Source organism: Eurosta solidaginis, chromosome 4 (genome assembly GCF_040869045.1).
Source record: "Eurosta solidaginis isolate ZX-2024a chromosome 4, ASM4086904v1, whole genome shotgun sequence".
In the NCBI taxonomy this organism is placed as follows: domain Eukaryota; kingdom Metazoa; phylum Arthropoda; class Insecta; order Diptera; family Tephritidae; genus Eurosta; species Eurosta solidaginis.
In genome coordinates this window covers 269,189,293-269,206,597 of record NC_090322.1, presented here as the reverse complement: position 1 = coordinate 269,206,597, position 17,305 = coordinate 269,189,293, and the positions used below count along the sequence as shown (strand labels likewise).

At 36.9% G+C, this 17,305-nt stretch overlaps 1 protein-coding gene across 5 annotated transcripts in view; it reads left to right on the top strand.

The window, feature by feature from the left end:
• Nup153 (Nucleoporin 153kD) overlaps positions 1-17,305 on the top strand; it is a 54,409-nt gene that overhangs the window by 14,664 nt on the left and 22,440 nt on the right. For all 5 annotated transcript variants that reach the window (XM_067786076.1, XM_067786077.1, XM_067786075.1 and 2 more), the window contains one exon: positions 16,364-16,468. In XM_067786076.1, the coding sequence (XP_067642177.1) occupies positions 16,364-16,468 (105 nt within the window). The remainder of the gene's footprint in view (positions 1-16,363; positions 16,469-17,305) is intronic.

Sequence of the window (17,305 nt, the reverse complement as noted above, 5' to 3'; positions counted from 1 at the left end):
TTCAGCACCGCATGCAATTGAAAAGAATGCTAAATCAGACTGCAGAAATAAATGTACTGAAATCAGTGAGTGCACTCAGGTGATTTCACATTTTTGGTGTGTGAAGTCATGCATTCAGTACCAATCACTTGCTACAAAAATGTGTAAATAGTACCTAAAATAGTACGAAAAAATTTTAAGTTCCATTTTATGAAAGCTTAGTTTTAAAAATTGGTTGAAAAAGTTGTTATGAAGATAATTAGCGTGAGAAGAGTTCAAACAACTTGCTCAAGAGCATTAAGCATGACAATTTTAAAAATGTCCAGTTATATTGAAAAAAAGTATCATTCCGGCAAGTTGAACATTCCCGTCTTTCATATTAAATTTTTTTGGAGTTGCTAATATAGTGATTTTTTTACTTGGGCATATTGAATTAACCCTTGGAGCATATTTGGTGATTCATTTTGTTAGACTTTTTAACAAATTTTGCTCGCTTTTTTCGAAGGAGCCCTTGAAGTTCGCTCTCACAGCTTTAAAAAAAATAAAGCTTAATGAAAAATAAATGCTTATCAAAATTTTGTTTTGGAAATTGTCATAGACAAAGTGCAAAACCACCCAAATAACACAAATCGCAAACGTAAGATTTTACAGCTCTGAACCCCAGACATACCGCTCTATACATAAAAATCATAAATTTTTTATTTGAACTTTAATTTTGCAAAATAACGGTTGAATAAAATGTTGCTTTCACAAATGCTCTAGACTCTTTCAGTAAGCAGAAGCATTTTTTAATTTAGAAAAATTATTACTTACCTTCTCATGGTAAAAATTGGAAAAGAAAAAGTTGTCTACAGTAAGTTTTCTACCCAACTGTAAAGTTTGCATCATCGGTTTCAATCAATTTCTTTTTTCCCCGTGATCATTTTGATACATTTTATCTCGATTAATTTATACCGTTACGATGCAGAGTGACAGATGAAACCAATAACCTTATTATCTTGGGTAGAATAAAGTAAAATTGATATATCCAAAATTTCACATCACTTGCGCACCATACAACAACATATGGCACATTTATATAAAGATCTGTGAAAATCGGCGTGATATCGAGCAATATCTTTAAGTGGGTGTAAACTATTTACTTTACTGCAAAATGTCTAAACTGTACCTAGTTGCTAAGAACCATGGATCTTACTGATCTTGGTATTGTTTATTTACGTAGTTTTTTTTGGGCTTTTTTCATAAAAAAAGTTTCTTGCACTTTTAATGTTTTTTATGTTATTAGTAAAAATATATATATACGTATTCACCGTACAAGTTTCTGAGGTCTCGAAAACTAAGTTTTAGAATTTTTGTTTAGTTTCCGAATAATAGCAACATATGCCGACAAATGGGTTAATTAATGAATATGCCAACAAATTCTAAAACTTCACCTTATATTAGGGATGTCAATATTTTATAATTTCGGAACCCCGGAAATTTCGGGATCTTGTATTGTAATTAATACCGGGATTAGATATTCTTTAGATTTCAAAAACCTAACCTACGAAAGTCTACAATATTATTTAGGATAACCTTTTATACATCAAATCATAAGGGTTAAAATTAATTCAGAAATAAAGAGGTTTCAAACTTCGTTGCATAACATTTTCAATTCAAACTAACAATCACATATTTTGAAAAAAATAATATACATTGTATAATAAGACCATAATTTCTTGAGAACCTTTAATCAATTGTGATCTGATAAGTCAAAGAAATTTCATAACATCCTACTTATGTGTATGTTCTGCTTTTAATACTAAGCAACATTCAAAAACTTCAAAAATTATTCCTACATTCAAATAAGTACTACTACTATAGGTTTGTATGTATTCGTATGTATATGTATGCGCGCATGCTAAATTAATATTGAATTAGGTAAGCTTTAAAAAGCGGTTTTCTGACGGCACTTCATGTTTCTTAAGAAATTTGGAGTCCCGAAAATCCTAGAATTTGTATTAAAGGTGAAGTCTCTGAGTTTACATCGTTAGCATTCATGTTTAGGCAATTGTCAAATAAAAATAAAAATTTATTCAAAAAATTTTACACACCAAGCGCACCAGTAGGAAATTAGCGCATGTATGGCAAAGTTTCTGCAATGCTATCTAATGGGGATTTCCTTTCTTTCTTATTGTTACTATTTAATAGTGTAACGATCACAAAATTTGTACAAAATGATGCTTTTTCGGACAATATTTTATTAAATGAGGGCGCAAACTTTCGGGAGAGCTGGAAAAATCATGCAATATTTATTCCCGAAAAGAACACAACCATGTCCACTGCCAAGAGTGGGGTAGGGTTTTATAAGTTTGCTTCATAAACTTCACTCTTAAATTGAACAATTGAAGTCTAAGCACTTCCGCAGTACTACTTTTACAATTTTTTTTGCATACTGACGGCCCCCACCGTACATATTAATTCTGCTGAACCTTTTCCCCAACATTTTTTTCAGAAAAATATACGTACTTATTCTCAGTACTAAGAAGTTGTTTTCATAATATAAACCAAAGTAGAAAATTATGATTCTTATTGTACGTTTTAGCACCACCAATTAAAGGACTTCAAAAATTCAAGTTTTTTATTACTTCTTTTTGAATGATCCCATCAAGTAAATGGAGCATTTAGAAAATTTGTCTTTTGAAAAAAAAAGTGTTCATGCGCAAAGGGTTTTTTTTATATATTTTTTTTTATAGACGTTGTGACACCGCACTGCACTCATGTCGTCAAATGAAACCAGGCTAATCCTGTTCATGCGTTCGTTGTAAGGCAATGGTTTGTTAACCGTCGAAATCTAAAACTGCTCAGCTACAAAAGAACCCTCATCAGCTAAGTAAAGTAAATGCCGTATTAGTAATAAATATACAGACATATAATGGATAGAATTAGTAGAAAATTAATTCAATATGGTAATGAATACAGTTAGTTACTATTAAGAGAGGAAGGAACAGATTTTTTAATACAAAAAAGCGAGTCCGAAACATCAAATGTGCTAGAGTGGGAGATGTAATTCTGACACGAACAGCGGAAGGGCTCATTTAGTTCAAAATTTGATCTACAATATTTTAGGCAGAGAGGTTTAAGATGTCTTGAAGACCGGCAAGGGACATTAAAGTTGTTTACTTCGCTCGACAGGAATGAGTTAGAGACCGAACCATTTAGTAATTTAATCATAAATACAATTCCAAGCATTTCCCTACGACTAGCAAGGAAATCCCTTAAGGAGAAAGGTAAGAATTGTTTTTGGTGAACTGATTCTAGCCGATCAATATGAACCTGGTTGCTCGGGTTCCAAATTATTCCACCATATTCTAATATCGGCCTGACTAATGTTGTAAAAAAGCTTTAGTAACATACGGGTCGCAGGATTCTTTATACCATCGCCTTACAAACCCCAGAATACCTCTAGCCTTATTAACAGTTGTAGTAATATGAAGGTTGAAGTTAAGTTTACTGTCAATATCAACCCCAAGGTCTATAAAACTGTATACATACCTGTTCAAGATTTTAATTGTTAAGAGTGTAGGAAGCTGGCTGAAGTAATCTACATAAATTTGGATTTTTTAAGATTAAGTGGCATATAGTTGATGGTGCACCAATTGAGCAATGTATCGAAATCTGATTGTAAAATAGACCTTTCTTCGCTCGACGCATAGGATACAAAAAATTTACATCTTCCTTTGCGAGAGAAAAACTAATTATTATTATTAACTTATTTATTTGGGCGAAATCCAAAATTTTCTTGCTAACATATCCTTGGAAAAGACACGCCGATATATATTGTATGAGTCGTTTTTAAAAACCTTTGTTCGAATGTCATCGATGTTCCCTCCGGTGTGCCTCAGGGCAGCCATCTCGGTCCTATTTTGTTTTTGATCTTTATAAACGATGTTTCCACAACTATAAAATATTCTAAAATTTTAATGTATGCCGACGACGTAAAACTTTTTAAGTCATACGCGTCGGTTGAAGAACGTTCTGTACTCCAGGCGGATTTAAATCTTTTAGTTACTTGGTATAATGCGAATTTTATGCCTCTCAACATAGAAAAATGTAAATCCATGTGTTTTTCACGTGGGAACATACAGCCAGCTTCCTAGACAATTAATGGCCAAACTCTGGAAAGCGTTGATGTTTTTGTCGATTTGGGAGTTACAATGAATTGCAAACTTAGTTTCAACCCTCATATTAATGCCACAGTCAATAGAGCGAGAGGAGTTTTAGCATTTGTGAAAAGATGGGCAAAAGAGTTTAGTGATCCTTACATTACAAAAACCCTTTTTACATCATTGGTGAGGCCGATATTAGAATATGGATCGATAATTTGGAATCCGCGTTATCAAGTTCATGTGGATAGACTAGCATCAATTCAAAAACAGTTTTTACTTTTCGCCTTGAGAAATCTTCAATGGGACTCTCCGTATAATCTTCCTCCTTACACTAATCGATTAAAACTAATAAATCTTCCTACACTTGCAAGTCGTAGAGAAATGCTAGGTGTACTATTTATGGCTAGACTTTTAAATGGATCGATTTCAAGCCCATTTCTTTTGAACGAAGTAAACTTGAATGTTCCATGCCGAGTTTCAAGGCATTATAAACCTATAATTCTTAAACAATGCAGAAGCAATTTCCAACTACACGAACCTTTTCTATGTTTGTGTGAAGATTATAACTCTCACTCGAGAATAATTGATGTTTCGGACTCGCTCTTTGCCATAAAAAGGACGGTTATATCTTCTCTTAATAATTAAAAAATTATATTTACTTTTAGTCTATTGTATTTTGTGAATCTATATTTCTCAGCTGATGAGTTTCTCTGTAGCTGAGCGGTTTTAGATCTCGGCGCTTAAGAAGCCACTGCCTCTCAAGGACTCGGTAACAAAAAAATTATAAATAACACATAAATAAGAATTAGGATACATAAAAAAAAAAAAAGTATGTATGAATTAAAAAAAAACCAAAACAGGATTAGCCAGGTTTCATCGGGCCACTTGAGGGCAGTGTGCTGCCACAACGTCCGAGAAAAAAAAATAAAGTTTCCAATTGGGTAGGCAGTCCAATATTATACTTATGTCATTTAATGAAATTTTTTTGCTTATGACAATAGAAAAAACTTCTTATAGCCATCTAACGTAATTAATAGTAATATAGTTACACTATTAACTGTTAATAAAAAATTAAGTTGGTGTCATGCGAATTTCATCTCTTTATATGAACAAACTTTCTAAAAGTCTTGAAAACGATATAGGTCATATTTTTCATTAAAAAAGTGGTCAATTTCGATACCATTCGCTGCCAAAACTTTCTAAATTTTCAAAACTATTGCAGGGGCTCCAAGAAAACAAAAAAAAAAAGTATTTATAAATAATAATCTGTACAAAATCCCCCTTTCTCCTTGGTTTTGATCCCCCTGATGCAGGGATAGCCAAAAGCTTCTTATGGAAGCGTTACCACACCTACTTTGAAATCCAAAACGGCGACGTAGCTAGTAAAAAGTACACTGTAAAAACTTCGAAAATTCATATTATAACAGTTTTTTAATATATCGATCCTTGCGCCACCTGGCGGCGATTTTTTCATATGTTGCTTTCTATTCATGTATGTAATATGTGTTGCAAATATTAGCCTAATCGGAGCACAGATACGATTGTTTGAAATATTTCGATATATGCGCCACCTAGCGGGAGTTTTTTTACAAGGCGATTTCTATTCCCGTATTTAATATGTATTCCAAATATGAGCCTAATTGGAGTACAAATACGTTTTTTTTAAATATTTCGATCCATGCGCCACCTATCTGAAATTTTTGTCTTATTATTGCATTTTCATCCAGTTCTGAACCATATTCCAAGTTTCAAGCTTGTAGCTTATCGGGAAGTTGCTTAAATTTCGATTACAAAATTCTGTTCGCTACACAGAGTTAAGCTAAATAAAACTCTTTAAAAATAACGGCTATTATTTGTTATATTCTCTTAGATAAATGAGTGATAATCTTAAATTATTTTCTTAACTTCAAACTTTTCACTAATATGTATATTCCATATTCAATTTTTAAGTTCAAGTGAGACGAAATAAATTTTTGTCAGTGGATGTCTATTCTTCATTTTGTTTTCTAAAAAATAGCGACAACCAATCAGCGAGCAGAAATGGCGCTGGCATGTAAACAAACGCAGTCGGACTTGGTAGCTTTCAAAATTAACGTATCACATTGTTTTCTTGAATGCATTTAAAAATACTTCTACATGCCTTCAATTAAATAAATCAAACAAAGCTTCATTGTTTTCGTACAGGTGACCGAAAAATATAACCAAAAATATTACTTCAAAAGTAATTTTACACGAAATTATCGCAGTTGAGTTCCTAATGGGCACAGCAGAATACATTCCTATGCGATGCGCTTGCCTAAGCGTTTTACAAAAACAATTGCGTGAAAGCGCTTATGAGGTGACGACCGCTGCCCTGATGCCTTTAGGCCATTTGTACCAAACGCAACGGGAAGCTTAGTCAATGCACAGAGACATCACACCCATAGATCTAGTGGAAAGTAACTATCAAATCTTGGTTTATTTTAAGTTATGCACACAATGCCGAAGACTTTGTAAATCGGAAATTTTTTTTTTAATTTCAGAGTAGCTTGTTTTTTTTTATAATGACTTACTTTTTACTTATACTTATATACAGTGAAACATGCTTTACAGATGTTGTTGAATTTCGATACATAGGTATTTGCTAGTAACAGTATTCAAGACTGTCCCAGATGTGACTTTTACTTCATAAAGATATCATTAAAATGCTCTAATAAACGAATTCAAGTTACTTGTGCATGGTGAAATAGACAGAAGTGCAAAATTACAAAATATTAAATCACTGATTAGCATAGCTAACCATATCAAGAAATGCTGAAATAAATGTATTGCAAAGGCAAGCTTAAATCTGCAAGTGAAATAGCCTCGCAGTCTTAAAATATATATTTGGGGAAGATCAAGAAATGCCGGGCCTTTGAATAATACAATCATATTTTATGTGTTTTTGATATAAAGAGGAACACTGTGCACAACTATTTGACGTCTACCGTTTCAGGTTTTTAAACGCATTTTTCTCCACCTTCACTTCACTATAATCTACAAGAAGTACTTCATTATATTTCTTATTTATGTGGCAATTGATTTCTACTTAACTTTTAAAAAAAATATGCTTATTTTTGTAGAAAGTACCAAAATACAGTTTTACAATATAAAATGTCAAAACATTGAGTCAGAGTTACCGTCGCTATTGAATGCGAGAACCACATTTTGGATTTATGATTGGAAATTATTTTTTTTGGAAATAATATTTTATTCCAATTATGTTTTATGAATGTATTAACTCATTTATTCGTGTTTCTTATTTATTTCAATCAGAACTGAAGCATTTAAAATTTAATTTCATTGATTAGGGGCAAAATTCCCCGAATAAAACTTTTTAGAATCAAGAAAAAATGTTTTAAATGAAATGTGGCAGCCCGGTTATTTATAACTATTTTGACTCCTTCAAACCAATCACAGGTATGTTAGCCATCGAAAGTACGAAAGTATCAACCCTGAAAGCGGATATTTGAATGGAAGTGAATGAAAAAGTGATTGCAGTCAACAAATTTTGCAATCACTCGTGAGTGGGAGTGCTCTCGATGCATTCACAATCACGCTGAATGCTTTTTTTACAGTCATGCAATCACTAACGGAATTTTTGAATGGAAAAAATTAAATCGCATTCAAACTTGGCTTATATATTTGAAATCCCCAATCATATTTGTAAAATGAATCAATCTTGATTTATAACTGTATTGATTGAATCATTTTACAGCTCTGGTACATATGTCCATGTTCAATTAATAGATTGTGCACTGAATTTGAAATTGACGGCTGATAAAAACAGCGAATTTTTACAAAACGTTTGCTAATAACTTTTAAATAGAATTGAATGATAATTATCCGCCACCGGATTATGATCAAAACGCGTTTTCGGGTACTCCTTTGACAATTTTTGTGGTATTGTAAGTTTTTGTCAAGTAAAAAATTACCATTTTTTATACGTGGAGTCAAGTAACCACAGTTGTAAGGAACAGGGTGAACTTTTAAAACTTCTAAAAAATTTCTTCATAACGCCAATCAATACCTTTTTTTCATGCGGATACCCTGTTCATGCTTATTTTAGCTGAAAACTGTTTTTAATATGTCTATGACAGACCAACATTTTAAATCCCATTTTTAATTTAGGCAAGATTTTAACTAAAGAGTATTTTAGTCAGCGACTACGATTACGGGCCAATAAGATAACAATTTTGTGTCGGCAGATTTTAGAAAATTTTGGTATAGATTTGTAGGCAGTACTAAAACATAAGTTTGGATAGGCATGATATTAGGGAAATTGGGCGATACGATTTTATTTCTTGGATATTACAGTTATTTTTTGGAAATTTTCCAAGATTGATGAATTATTCCTGATTCAAACACAGTATTGTATAATGAAAGTAGGCAGAGTCTTCCGATGGGGGATAGAGCTTTTAACATTTTGTATGAAATTCTATCTCAACCTGTGGTTTTGCCTTTGACTTTATTCAGGTTTGAGAGTAACTCTGATTGCGAAATCTTATCTTCTATTAATATGGCTTGACGGTTGGAGGCTCTCGCTACTTCGATTGATTGAATCTGAGATATTTCTTGCTTGTACGTATCTGAGAAATTTGAATTGTAGGAATAGTTGGACCAGGCTTCTGCGAAATGATCTGAGATTCTATAGGGATCCGACAAGATTTCGTCATTTGCTTTAATATAAGAGATTTCCATTTTTTTAAGCTTGGCCGAGAGAGCGTTAATTCTTTGGCAGATATAAGAAGTCGATGCGTATTTATTTATAGTTTTAGTGAATTCTTCGAAGCTGTTAGATTTGCTACTCTTTACTTCTCTCCGGAAATCAGAGTTCGCTTTTTTGTATGCAATCAGATTATCTTGTGAAGGATATTTCTTAAACTTTTGCCAGAGTGTAATTTTTAAACTTCTCAAAGTCGTTAGCTTATCGTTCCACCATGTAACGCTTTTTCTTTTTGTTGGAAAGCTTTGTGGGATATGCAAATTAGCCGCAGCACGTAAAGCTTTTGTGAAAGTGGCCGCATCTGCATTGCTGTTGCCTGAAAAAGGTTGCTGATTTCTAAATCTACCTGTTTCGAGAAGATTGAAAAATTGGCTAAAATAGGATAGTGGTCGCTATTATGTAAGTCATCGATTATCTCCCAAGAGGCGTATGGAAGTAGGGATACAGAACAACATGTGATATCTATGCTAGTGAATGTGGAATGTGTTGAAAAGTGAGTTGGTTTGTTTTGGTTTAAGATACAGAGGTCAGATAAGTGTAGTGCGTTTTCTATTATTTTTCCTCGTTTGTTAAGTTCTTAAAGATCCCCATTGCGTGTTCCAACTATTGACGTCACCTAATAGAATCGTATTGCTTCCCATGGAAACTAGCAAGTCAGTGAGATTTTTTTCGTCGATAGCGTCTTGAGGAGATAAATATAAGGAGATAATTTTAATTTTAATTTTTGTTTGCATTTGCAGTTCTATGGCAATCGCCTGTATAGGGTAATTTGTACTCTTTTTATATGGTATATTTTCTTTTATAAATATTCCTACCCCTTGTTTGCAAGAGGAGTTATTGGCTGAATTATAAAAAAGGCCAGTATAGCCTCGCGGTGGGTAAGGGTTAAAGTATGATGAGCATGTGTTTCTTGCAATGCAATTACACTTGGGTTGTGCTCTTTAATAAGTACAGTTAGCTCATCAATATTATTCATGAAGCCTTTAATATTCCATTGTAATATTCTAAAGACCATGATAATTGAAGAGAAGATAAAATACTTTGTATTTAGTAAACTTGTTTTACGGGATAAATTTATAAATACGCTAGTTAAGGAGAGTTATTGAAGTTTGCGTTACCTGTTGTAACAAAATCAGGCGGAGTGGATGAAATTGCATTCAATAAAATTTGTAGAAGTTCGGGAGAGTTAGTTGCAGTTTCATTATTTAGTTGAGTGCAGGAAGAGGGGATTGATTGATTATCTTCTGTTGTGTCCATGTGGTTAGTTTGGTAAAAGTGTGGGAGCTGATGGTAGAGGGATATGAGGCGATTCTCTTAGATCGATTTGCTGGTTGTTGTTAAGTTTTCGACTGAGTGCTCTACACGAGCACTTTGAGGCGGAAGAGGGGGTAAGGTGCTGAGATCTTTTTGTTGAGTTGATTTTTGATTGTTGGGAGAGTTATGTGCCGAGAATTTTTTGTTGGTTTTATTATTTTTGGTGGTCTCTGCATATGAAGAGGGTGATGAAATATGAGAAAGATTGCGTGTGTTGTAAAGGCGCCGTGCTTCGCCAGTCTTACATTTCTCAGTGACAGAGATTTTTAAAATCTCTTTGAGTTGTTGGTAATTGGGACAGTTTCTGTCATCTGAAGTGTGGTTACCAGAACAATTGGCGCACATGGTTCTTGAACATGGGTTGGGGTTATGAGGGGGGAGATTGCAAGTAGCACATGTGGTGCCACTTCTGCATCTCTTTGCGGTGTGGCCCAGCTTCTGGCAATTTCTGCAGCGCATGGGATTGGGGATATATGGTGAGACTTTGACTTTATACCATGCTACGTCGACTTCAGCTGGCAAGTTAAGCATGTCAAATGTGAATACGATTCTTCTGGTGGGGATAGGACCATTTTCGGAGGAACGGGTGAATTTATATACCGCTGTTACGCCTTGAAGTCTTAGTTCATTGATAATCTCTTTTTCGTCGACACAGTTTAGACAAGGTGCATAAATAGTGCCCTTCACCGAATTTAATGTATCATGAAGCTTGCAACTAATTGAGCACATTTTTGATAATGTTTTTGCTTTAATGAATTTTTCGGCCACTCGAATCGAGCGTGCTTGTATGAGCAGGTTACCGTCGCGAAGCAACTTTGTAGAATCAATCTCGGTGGAAATAGATTCTAGACCTTTTTTTACAGCGAAAGGGCTCATTTTTGTAAATGGTTTGTTTATATCGGTTGAAGAAATTATGAAGAATGTGGGGCAGTTTAAGTTGTTTATTTTGCTGGGTAATGATGGAAATGCACAAGTTTTTTGTTTTTTGGTAGGTAAATCGTCCATATCGGCTAATAGTTCAAACCTATTAGACCTGTTAGGTCTATCAGGCGGGTCGGAACCCATATTTCAACACTTCTAGTCACTTTCTATATTCTTTTTTAAGAATTTCGATTATAAGTATGAATTAAGTTGAATAGTCACTTGGTCGCGTAAACAGAAAGTGAAAAAAAAAACAAAGACAGAGCTTGCGAGAGAAAAGAATACCGTTCACCACGAGAGATAGTCGATGACTGAGGAGGGATGTAGATGTTGATGATTTCTAGATTTGCATCGCCCGACCGGACAGATAATCCCTGCGGTCGATGTCGGGATCAAATATATGATATTGCACAGTGTGGTGTATGATAAACGCGAGGCCGCCTCCATTTCCGCTCTCGCGATCTTTTCTGTGGACATTATACCCAGAACAGGTCTGCAATGCAGATCTTGCTGTGAGTTTAGTCTCTTGAATCGCAGCAATGCGGATGTTGTGCCGCTTCATGAAGTCGACTATCTCCGTGATCTTCCCAGTTTATCCATTAAAGTTTAACTGCAGAATTCTGAAGTGCATAGGGGGAGACGTCGCCACTCTGGGAGTAAGTGACGGGTGACTACGCCTTGGTTGTGGAAGGCCAGAACGCAATTTCTGTTGAGGCCCTGGGGCTAGACGTAAGCATTGGGGTACCCGGTGTATTTGGGTATGCGGCCTGGCAGCATATCGCAATGAAACCCGTCGGGGGGTTGCCGTCGCGGAGACCAGAACATTATGGCAGGAGCTGCATTGGACGGATGTCGCTTCTGTGCTGGCAAACGGTGCAAATGGAGGTAGGGACTAAGAGTCTGTTTCCCTGACCTACACAAATACTGCCGGAAAAGAGGGGGAAAGAAGACGGGGGCAGGGGCTGATGCTCGGCCTTGCTCCCGACTATACTACGTAGATTGTAGGTATGAGTGGGAGCAGCCGTGTGAGTTGGTGGCTCCGTGGGGCGCGAGCAACAGCGGGTACTTGTTGTGGCTTGCTGAGCAGCGGGGCTGCTGGAAGATAGCGGGGGGGGGGGGGGGGGGCGCAGACTACGGGACGTCATAGGAGCCACAAAAGATTTATAGAAGTTACGTGGACGTCTGGTTTTGGGGTCTAGCCCAGAACAACCTGTCCGATGCAACCATCCCTTACACGAGACACACTGGCAAGAGTATGACCGTCCTAAAAAGACTCCCGGATTGGGTTCGATACCTTCCCGGAGCAAGAGAATATGGAGCAGTCCCGCTGCAAGGAGCTGCTGGGAGGATGACAATTTGTGGGAGGGACGCAACAAATTAAATGGGGTTACACTGAAATGGCAGTCCTTAGTCGGGAAAATCCCGAGTCGCTCCGGTGCATAGAACCGACGGCCTTGGGAAGCGTCAACTGAACCGTAATCAGGTTATGCTACGCCTTACATTTTTAGAAATTTCACGGGCCCAACGCTTTTATTTAATTGTCTGATCAAGGCCCTAGATTGATAAGGAGTGTGATGACTAGTACCTAGGACCTACCTAATTATTTTCTAGCTTTTAGTATTATTATTTCATGTAAGTATTGTTTTAAATAAAACCGTTTAACTAAAAAATGTTTTTAAATTATTTTATTTATGTATTATACAATGGTGTTCTAAATGTACAACAAATTGTAATTCACTGTTGCTGTTTTGCCCTTGAATCCCGCAAGCTTCGGATGAGCATTTTCGGGTGCTAGGCCGATGGAAATCGTCTGCCTCCTGACATATTTTGGTTAATAATAACTTGGTATATTATACAAACTTGATCAGAAGATCCCCCAAAAAGCCTTGGCAGTTGAGTTCATCATGTTTTACTAAGATGTATTGCTAACATCATGCATTCAACTGTTAAGACTTCTTGGGGGATCTTCTTATCAAGTTTGTATAACATATTACACTTTTACAGTTTTACTTCTGACTCTCAACGACAAATCAACAAAGCAGCTGGAAATTTCTACGGTTTTGTAGGAATAGAAACACAGTTAAGAGTATTACGATCATGTCAAAGTGGGCCTGTCAAACTTTTCATTATTACAGCACCAGTAGTCGAATCCGAAACCCATTTAAGTTTTGGTTTGCGATCAAACGAAAAAACCCCAATTAGCTACCGGGACTTATAGAATAACCCCATCCTCTTGGCAAATGCTAGAAGTTTTCTAGGATCTAGCTTAAAGCATTGAAGAAACTAAATAATAAAGCCGTCTTGCTATATGGTGTAGAAGCATGGACCATGACAACTTCAGATGAAACGGCTCTAGGAGCAAGTACCGAAGAATATTTAATGTTGAGCTGTACGAGTTCTACGCAGACATCAACATAGTCCAGCGAATTAAAACGCAGCGGCTGTGCTGGCTAGGCCATGTTATGCGAATGAAAGATGATGCTCCGGCCAAGAAAGTGTTTCTATCGGAACCCGCCTATGGAAACAGAGGTAGAGGACGACCCCCACTCCGCTGGAAGGACCAGGTGGAAACGATTTAAACTTCCTTGGTGTGACCAATTGGCGCCGGTTTGAAGAGAGAAGATGCGACTGGCGCGCCTTTTTGGGCGGCCATAACCGTTTAAACGGTTAAGCACCAATTAAGTAAGAAAAAAATTCACCAACCCCCAGCAGGTTAGGGGGTTAGAATATACCCGCGGTAGGTATGCCTATCGTAAGAGGCGACTAAAATACCAAATAGATTCAAGAGGCTGCCAGCGCGATATACATATAGCTTCTCCAAGGCAATTTTCTACCTCACCTATCCGTGGCGAATCCTATTTTATTAACAGCCGAGGCTCTGGCGACCCCAAACTCCTCATGGATGTAGGGGGTGGGAGGGCGGTATGGCCTAGAAGGTTGTTGTTGTTGTTGTAGCAGTGCTTCGCCCCACCTAACAGACGCGACCGATCACAAACTGTCATCAATATCCTCTAACGGGAGTCCAAGGAAACTTGCTGTTTCAACAGGGGTGGACCATAGGGAAAGGGGTGTTAGAGGCGTTGGTTCCACATTACAATTAAAGAGATGGTTGGTGTCATGTGGGGACAAATTGCAAGCGGGGCATACATTTTGTATGTCGGGGTTGATTCTGGATAGGTAAGAGTTTAATCTGTTACAGTATGCAGAACGAAGTTGAGCAAGAGTGGCACGCGTTTCCCTGGGGAGTATGCGTTCCTCTTCCACAAGTTTTGGGTACTTTTCTTTGAGTACTGGATTCACCGGGCAATTCCTGATATAAAGGTCCGACGCCTGTTTGTGGAGTTCACCAAGGACATGCTTGTGTTTTTTTGCTTCATACTGCTGGGTTCTCAGGTGCCGTATTTCCTCAAAATGCTTACGGTTTTCTTAGCATCTCATTTCTATCCCTGATGGGGAGTATTGTATGTAGATGGTGTTCTGGGGACATAAGACGACAGCCCGTGACGATTCTGAGAGCAGTATTTTGGCAGGCCTGTAGCTTCTTCCAGTGGTAATTTTAAGGCTTGGCGACCATATGGGTGACGCGTAGCACGTAAACGGCTGGCCAATTGCTTTGTATGTAGTAATGAGCGTTTCTTTATACTTTCCCAAGGTACTGCCAGCAAGGGATTTGAGGATTTTGTTACGGCTCTGAATTCTCGGAACAATTGCGGCTGCGTGCTCACCAAAATGTAGATCCTGATCAAACGTCACACCCAAGATTTTGGGGTGTAGGACAGTCGGTAGCGTAGAGCCATCGACGTGGATGTTCAAAATGGTCGACATTTGGGACGTCCATGTTGTAAATAAGGTCGCGGAAGATTTAGTCGGTGATAATGCCAGGTTTCGCGAGGCGAAAAAACTGGAGAGATCAGGGAGGTAGCCGTTTATTTTATTGCATAGCTCATCGATCTGTGGGCCTGGGCCTGTGGCCATTACTGTGCAGTCATCGGCGTAGGAAACGATTGTGACTCCTTCCGGTGGTGAAGGTAGCTTAGATATGTAGAAATAAAACAAAAGTGGGGATAGGACACCACCCTGTGGCACCCCTTGTTTAATTCTCCTTGGCTTTGATGTTTCGTTTCTAAATAGCACCGATGCCTGCCGAAGGTCGCATGTGGTCATACCGAATCTTTCCCGAGATGGTCGGGGTTGGTACCGGAACGTATCGGATCTGCATCCGGCAAAGGACCATCAGCATCGATAACACTCCCCAAGGCCTTCGGGGAGTGTGCTTATCGCTACAACAACAACAACAAATTCACCAAGAGTTTCCACACTATTGTCTGTGTCAGATTACATTCGGATCCTGTTCCTAAGTTACATGTTTAGAAGATATTAGCCATAAAAGCTATACTCCATTTTTTGGTGCATTTTCAGCCTTTAGGTCAATTTCGCATGGAACTTTTTCATTACAGATGTCGAGTTTTTTTTACAGATGCTTTTTTGATACCTGCTCTCCCAGAAAATGTAGAAAATCAAAACTTTGCTGTTGTGGATGGTCTAATACATATAGTAACGAATTCTGGGGATTTCTGATATTTATGCACCTTCTGCTAACTTTCGAATCGCTAAACTGTTGAATAAATCACTCCAATATTAATTATTGCCAAGTGGTCTTTATTTAGTTTACTTTGGGAGTAGTACTTCACAATTATACTTCACAACCAATAGTGTGTTTAAATCAAAACTGATTCGTTATTACTCAGCTTGCGCTGCTTTTATACCCTCTGTTGCCTCGTCCGCATATTTCTCCAAAGGTCTATTCATTTCGCGAAAATATATTACCAGAAAATGGTTACCAGCTATATACATGTATATTTGTAGTTTATAGTTTTCTACTAGCCATATGCGTGTGTATTTGTGAGCAACTACTTCGGCTGACGACTACATATGTATGTAAGTGTGCGTGAGATATCTCTTCGTCGCCTTCTATATATGTGTATAAATGATGACTAATTTGTGCATGTACGCAAGTGTGGCTCGCTTTAATGTTTACATGTTCATAAGAATGGCTGCTTCATGTTTTTATTGTTGCCTGATTATTTACTAACAGCTAGTGATGTCAACATTCGCCACAATATATTAAGGTTTTGTCTATTAATACGGAATGTCTGATGCAGTATTTTCCAGATTCTGTTTTTTATTTATTTTTTTTATTTTTTGCTATTGCTCCCTATACTGAAAAATATATGTATTTTCTTATATTATCTTACAGGGTGGATTTAACTTTGGTGCACAAGCAAGTGCAACAGCCAAACCTGCGTTCAATTTCAGCGCGTCAAATGCGCCCACATTTAACTTTACTGGATCGAGTGGCGATGTAAGTTCATTATCGTTAGTATAGATATGTATGTATAATATACTTAGGTTTAAGTTAAATAGTTTCGTAGATAGTACATCCATACATACATTTGTTTGCTTGTATGTAAAAGGTGTTTTTATTAAACATTTGTATTTATGTTTATTCATTTAAATTTCGTAGTATTGATGCCAAACTCATAATAAATAAGATTTGTCTAAAATTTAGCAACGAAAATATGAAAGAATTTTTTCAGGCTTGATATTTTCAAAACACGTTGCGTCAACACTCGGCACTGAGGCATCTGGGGTAGATTTAGTAAGTTTGAAAGACGTTTATCGAAGTTTTATTCTATTGAAAGGGCTAAAAATTTGTATACGATGAGTCTCAAAATATAAAAAATAAAAGAGTACCAAGTACTCGTGAAGTTCCGGTTCCCATTTTGACTCGGATTCCGATTTCTCTTATGGCTTATCTCCCTTCGATTCTGGATCCGGTTCAGGTTCCTTTCGAGGATTGCGTTGATTTCCAGTTCGAAATTATCTTCCGGTTTCAGAACCGATCCGTTTTCAGTCTGGTTTCTATTTCGAATCGGTTTTTGGTGCGGGTTCGGGTTATGGCTTCGGTCCGATTCCAGGCTCAATCCGATTTCGGTTACGGCTTCGTTTTTGGTTCCCATTTCTTTTTCGTTTCTTATCTCTTCCTTTCATTACCTTTTTTCTCTTTCCTGGATCCTAATTATCCATATCATTATAAACATCATAGGTATACTGTTGTTTTGCAGTCATCTTCCTTTACATTTATTTTTACTTCCCATTTTTAATTTCCTTTTTACTCGTCGCTTTTCTTTTTCTGATT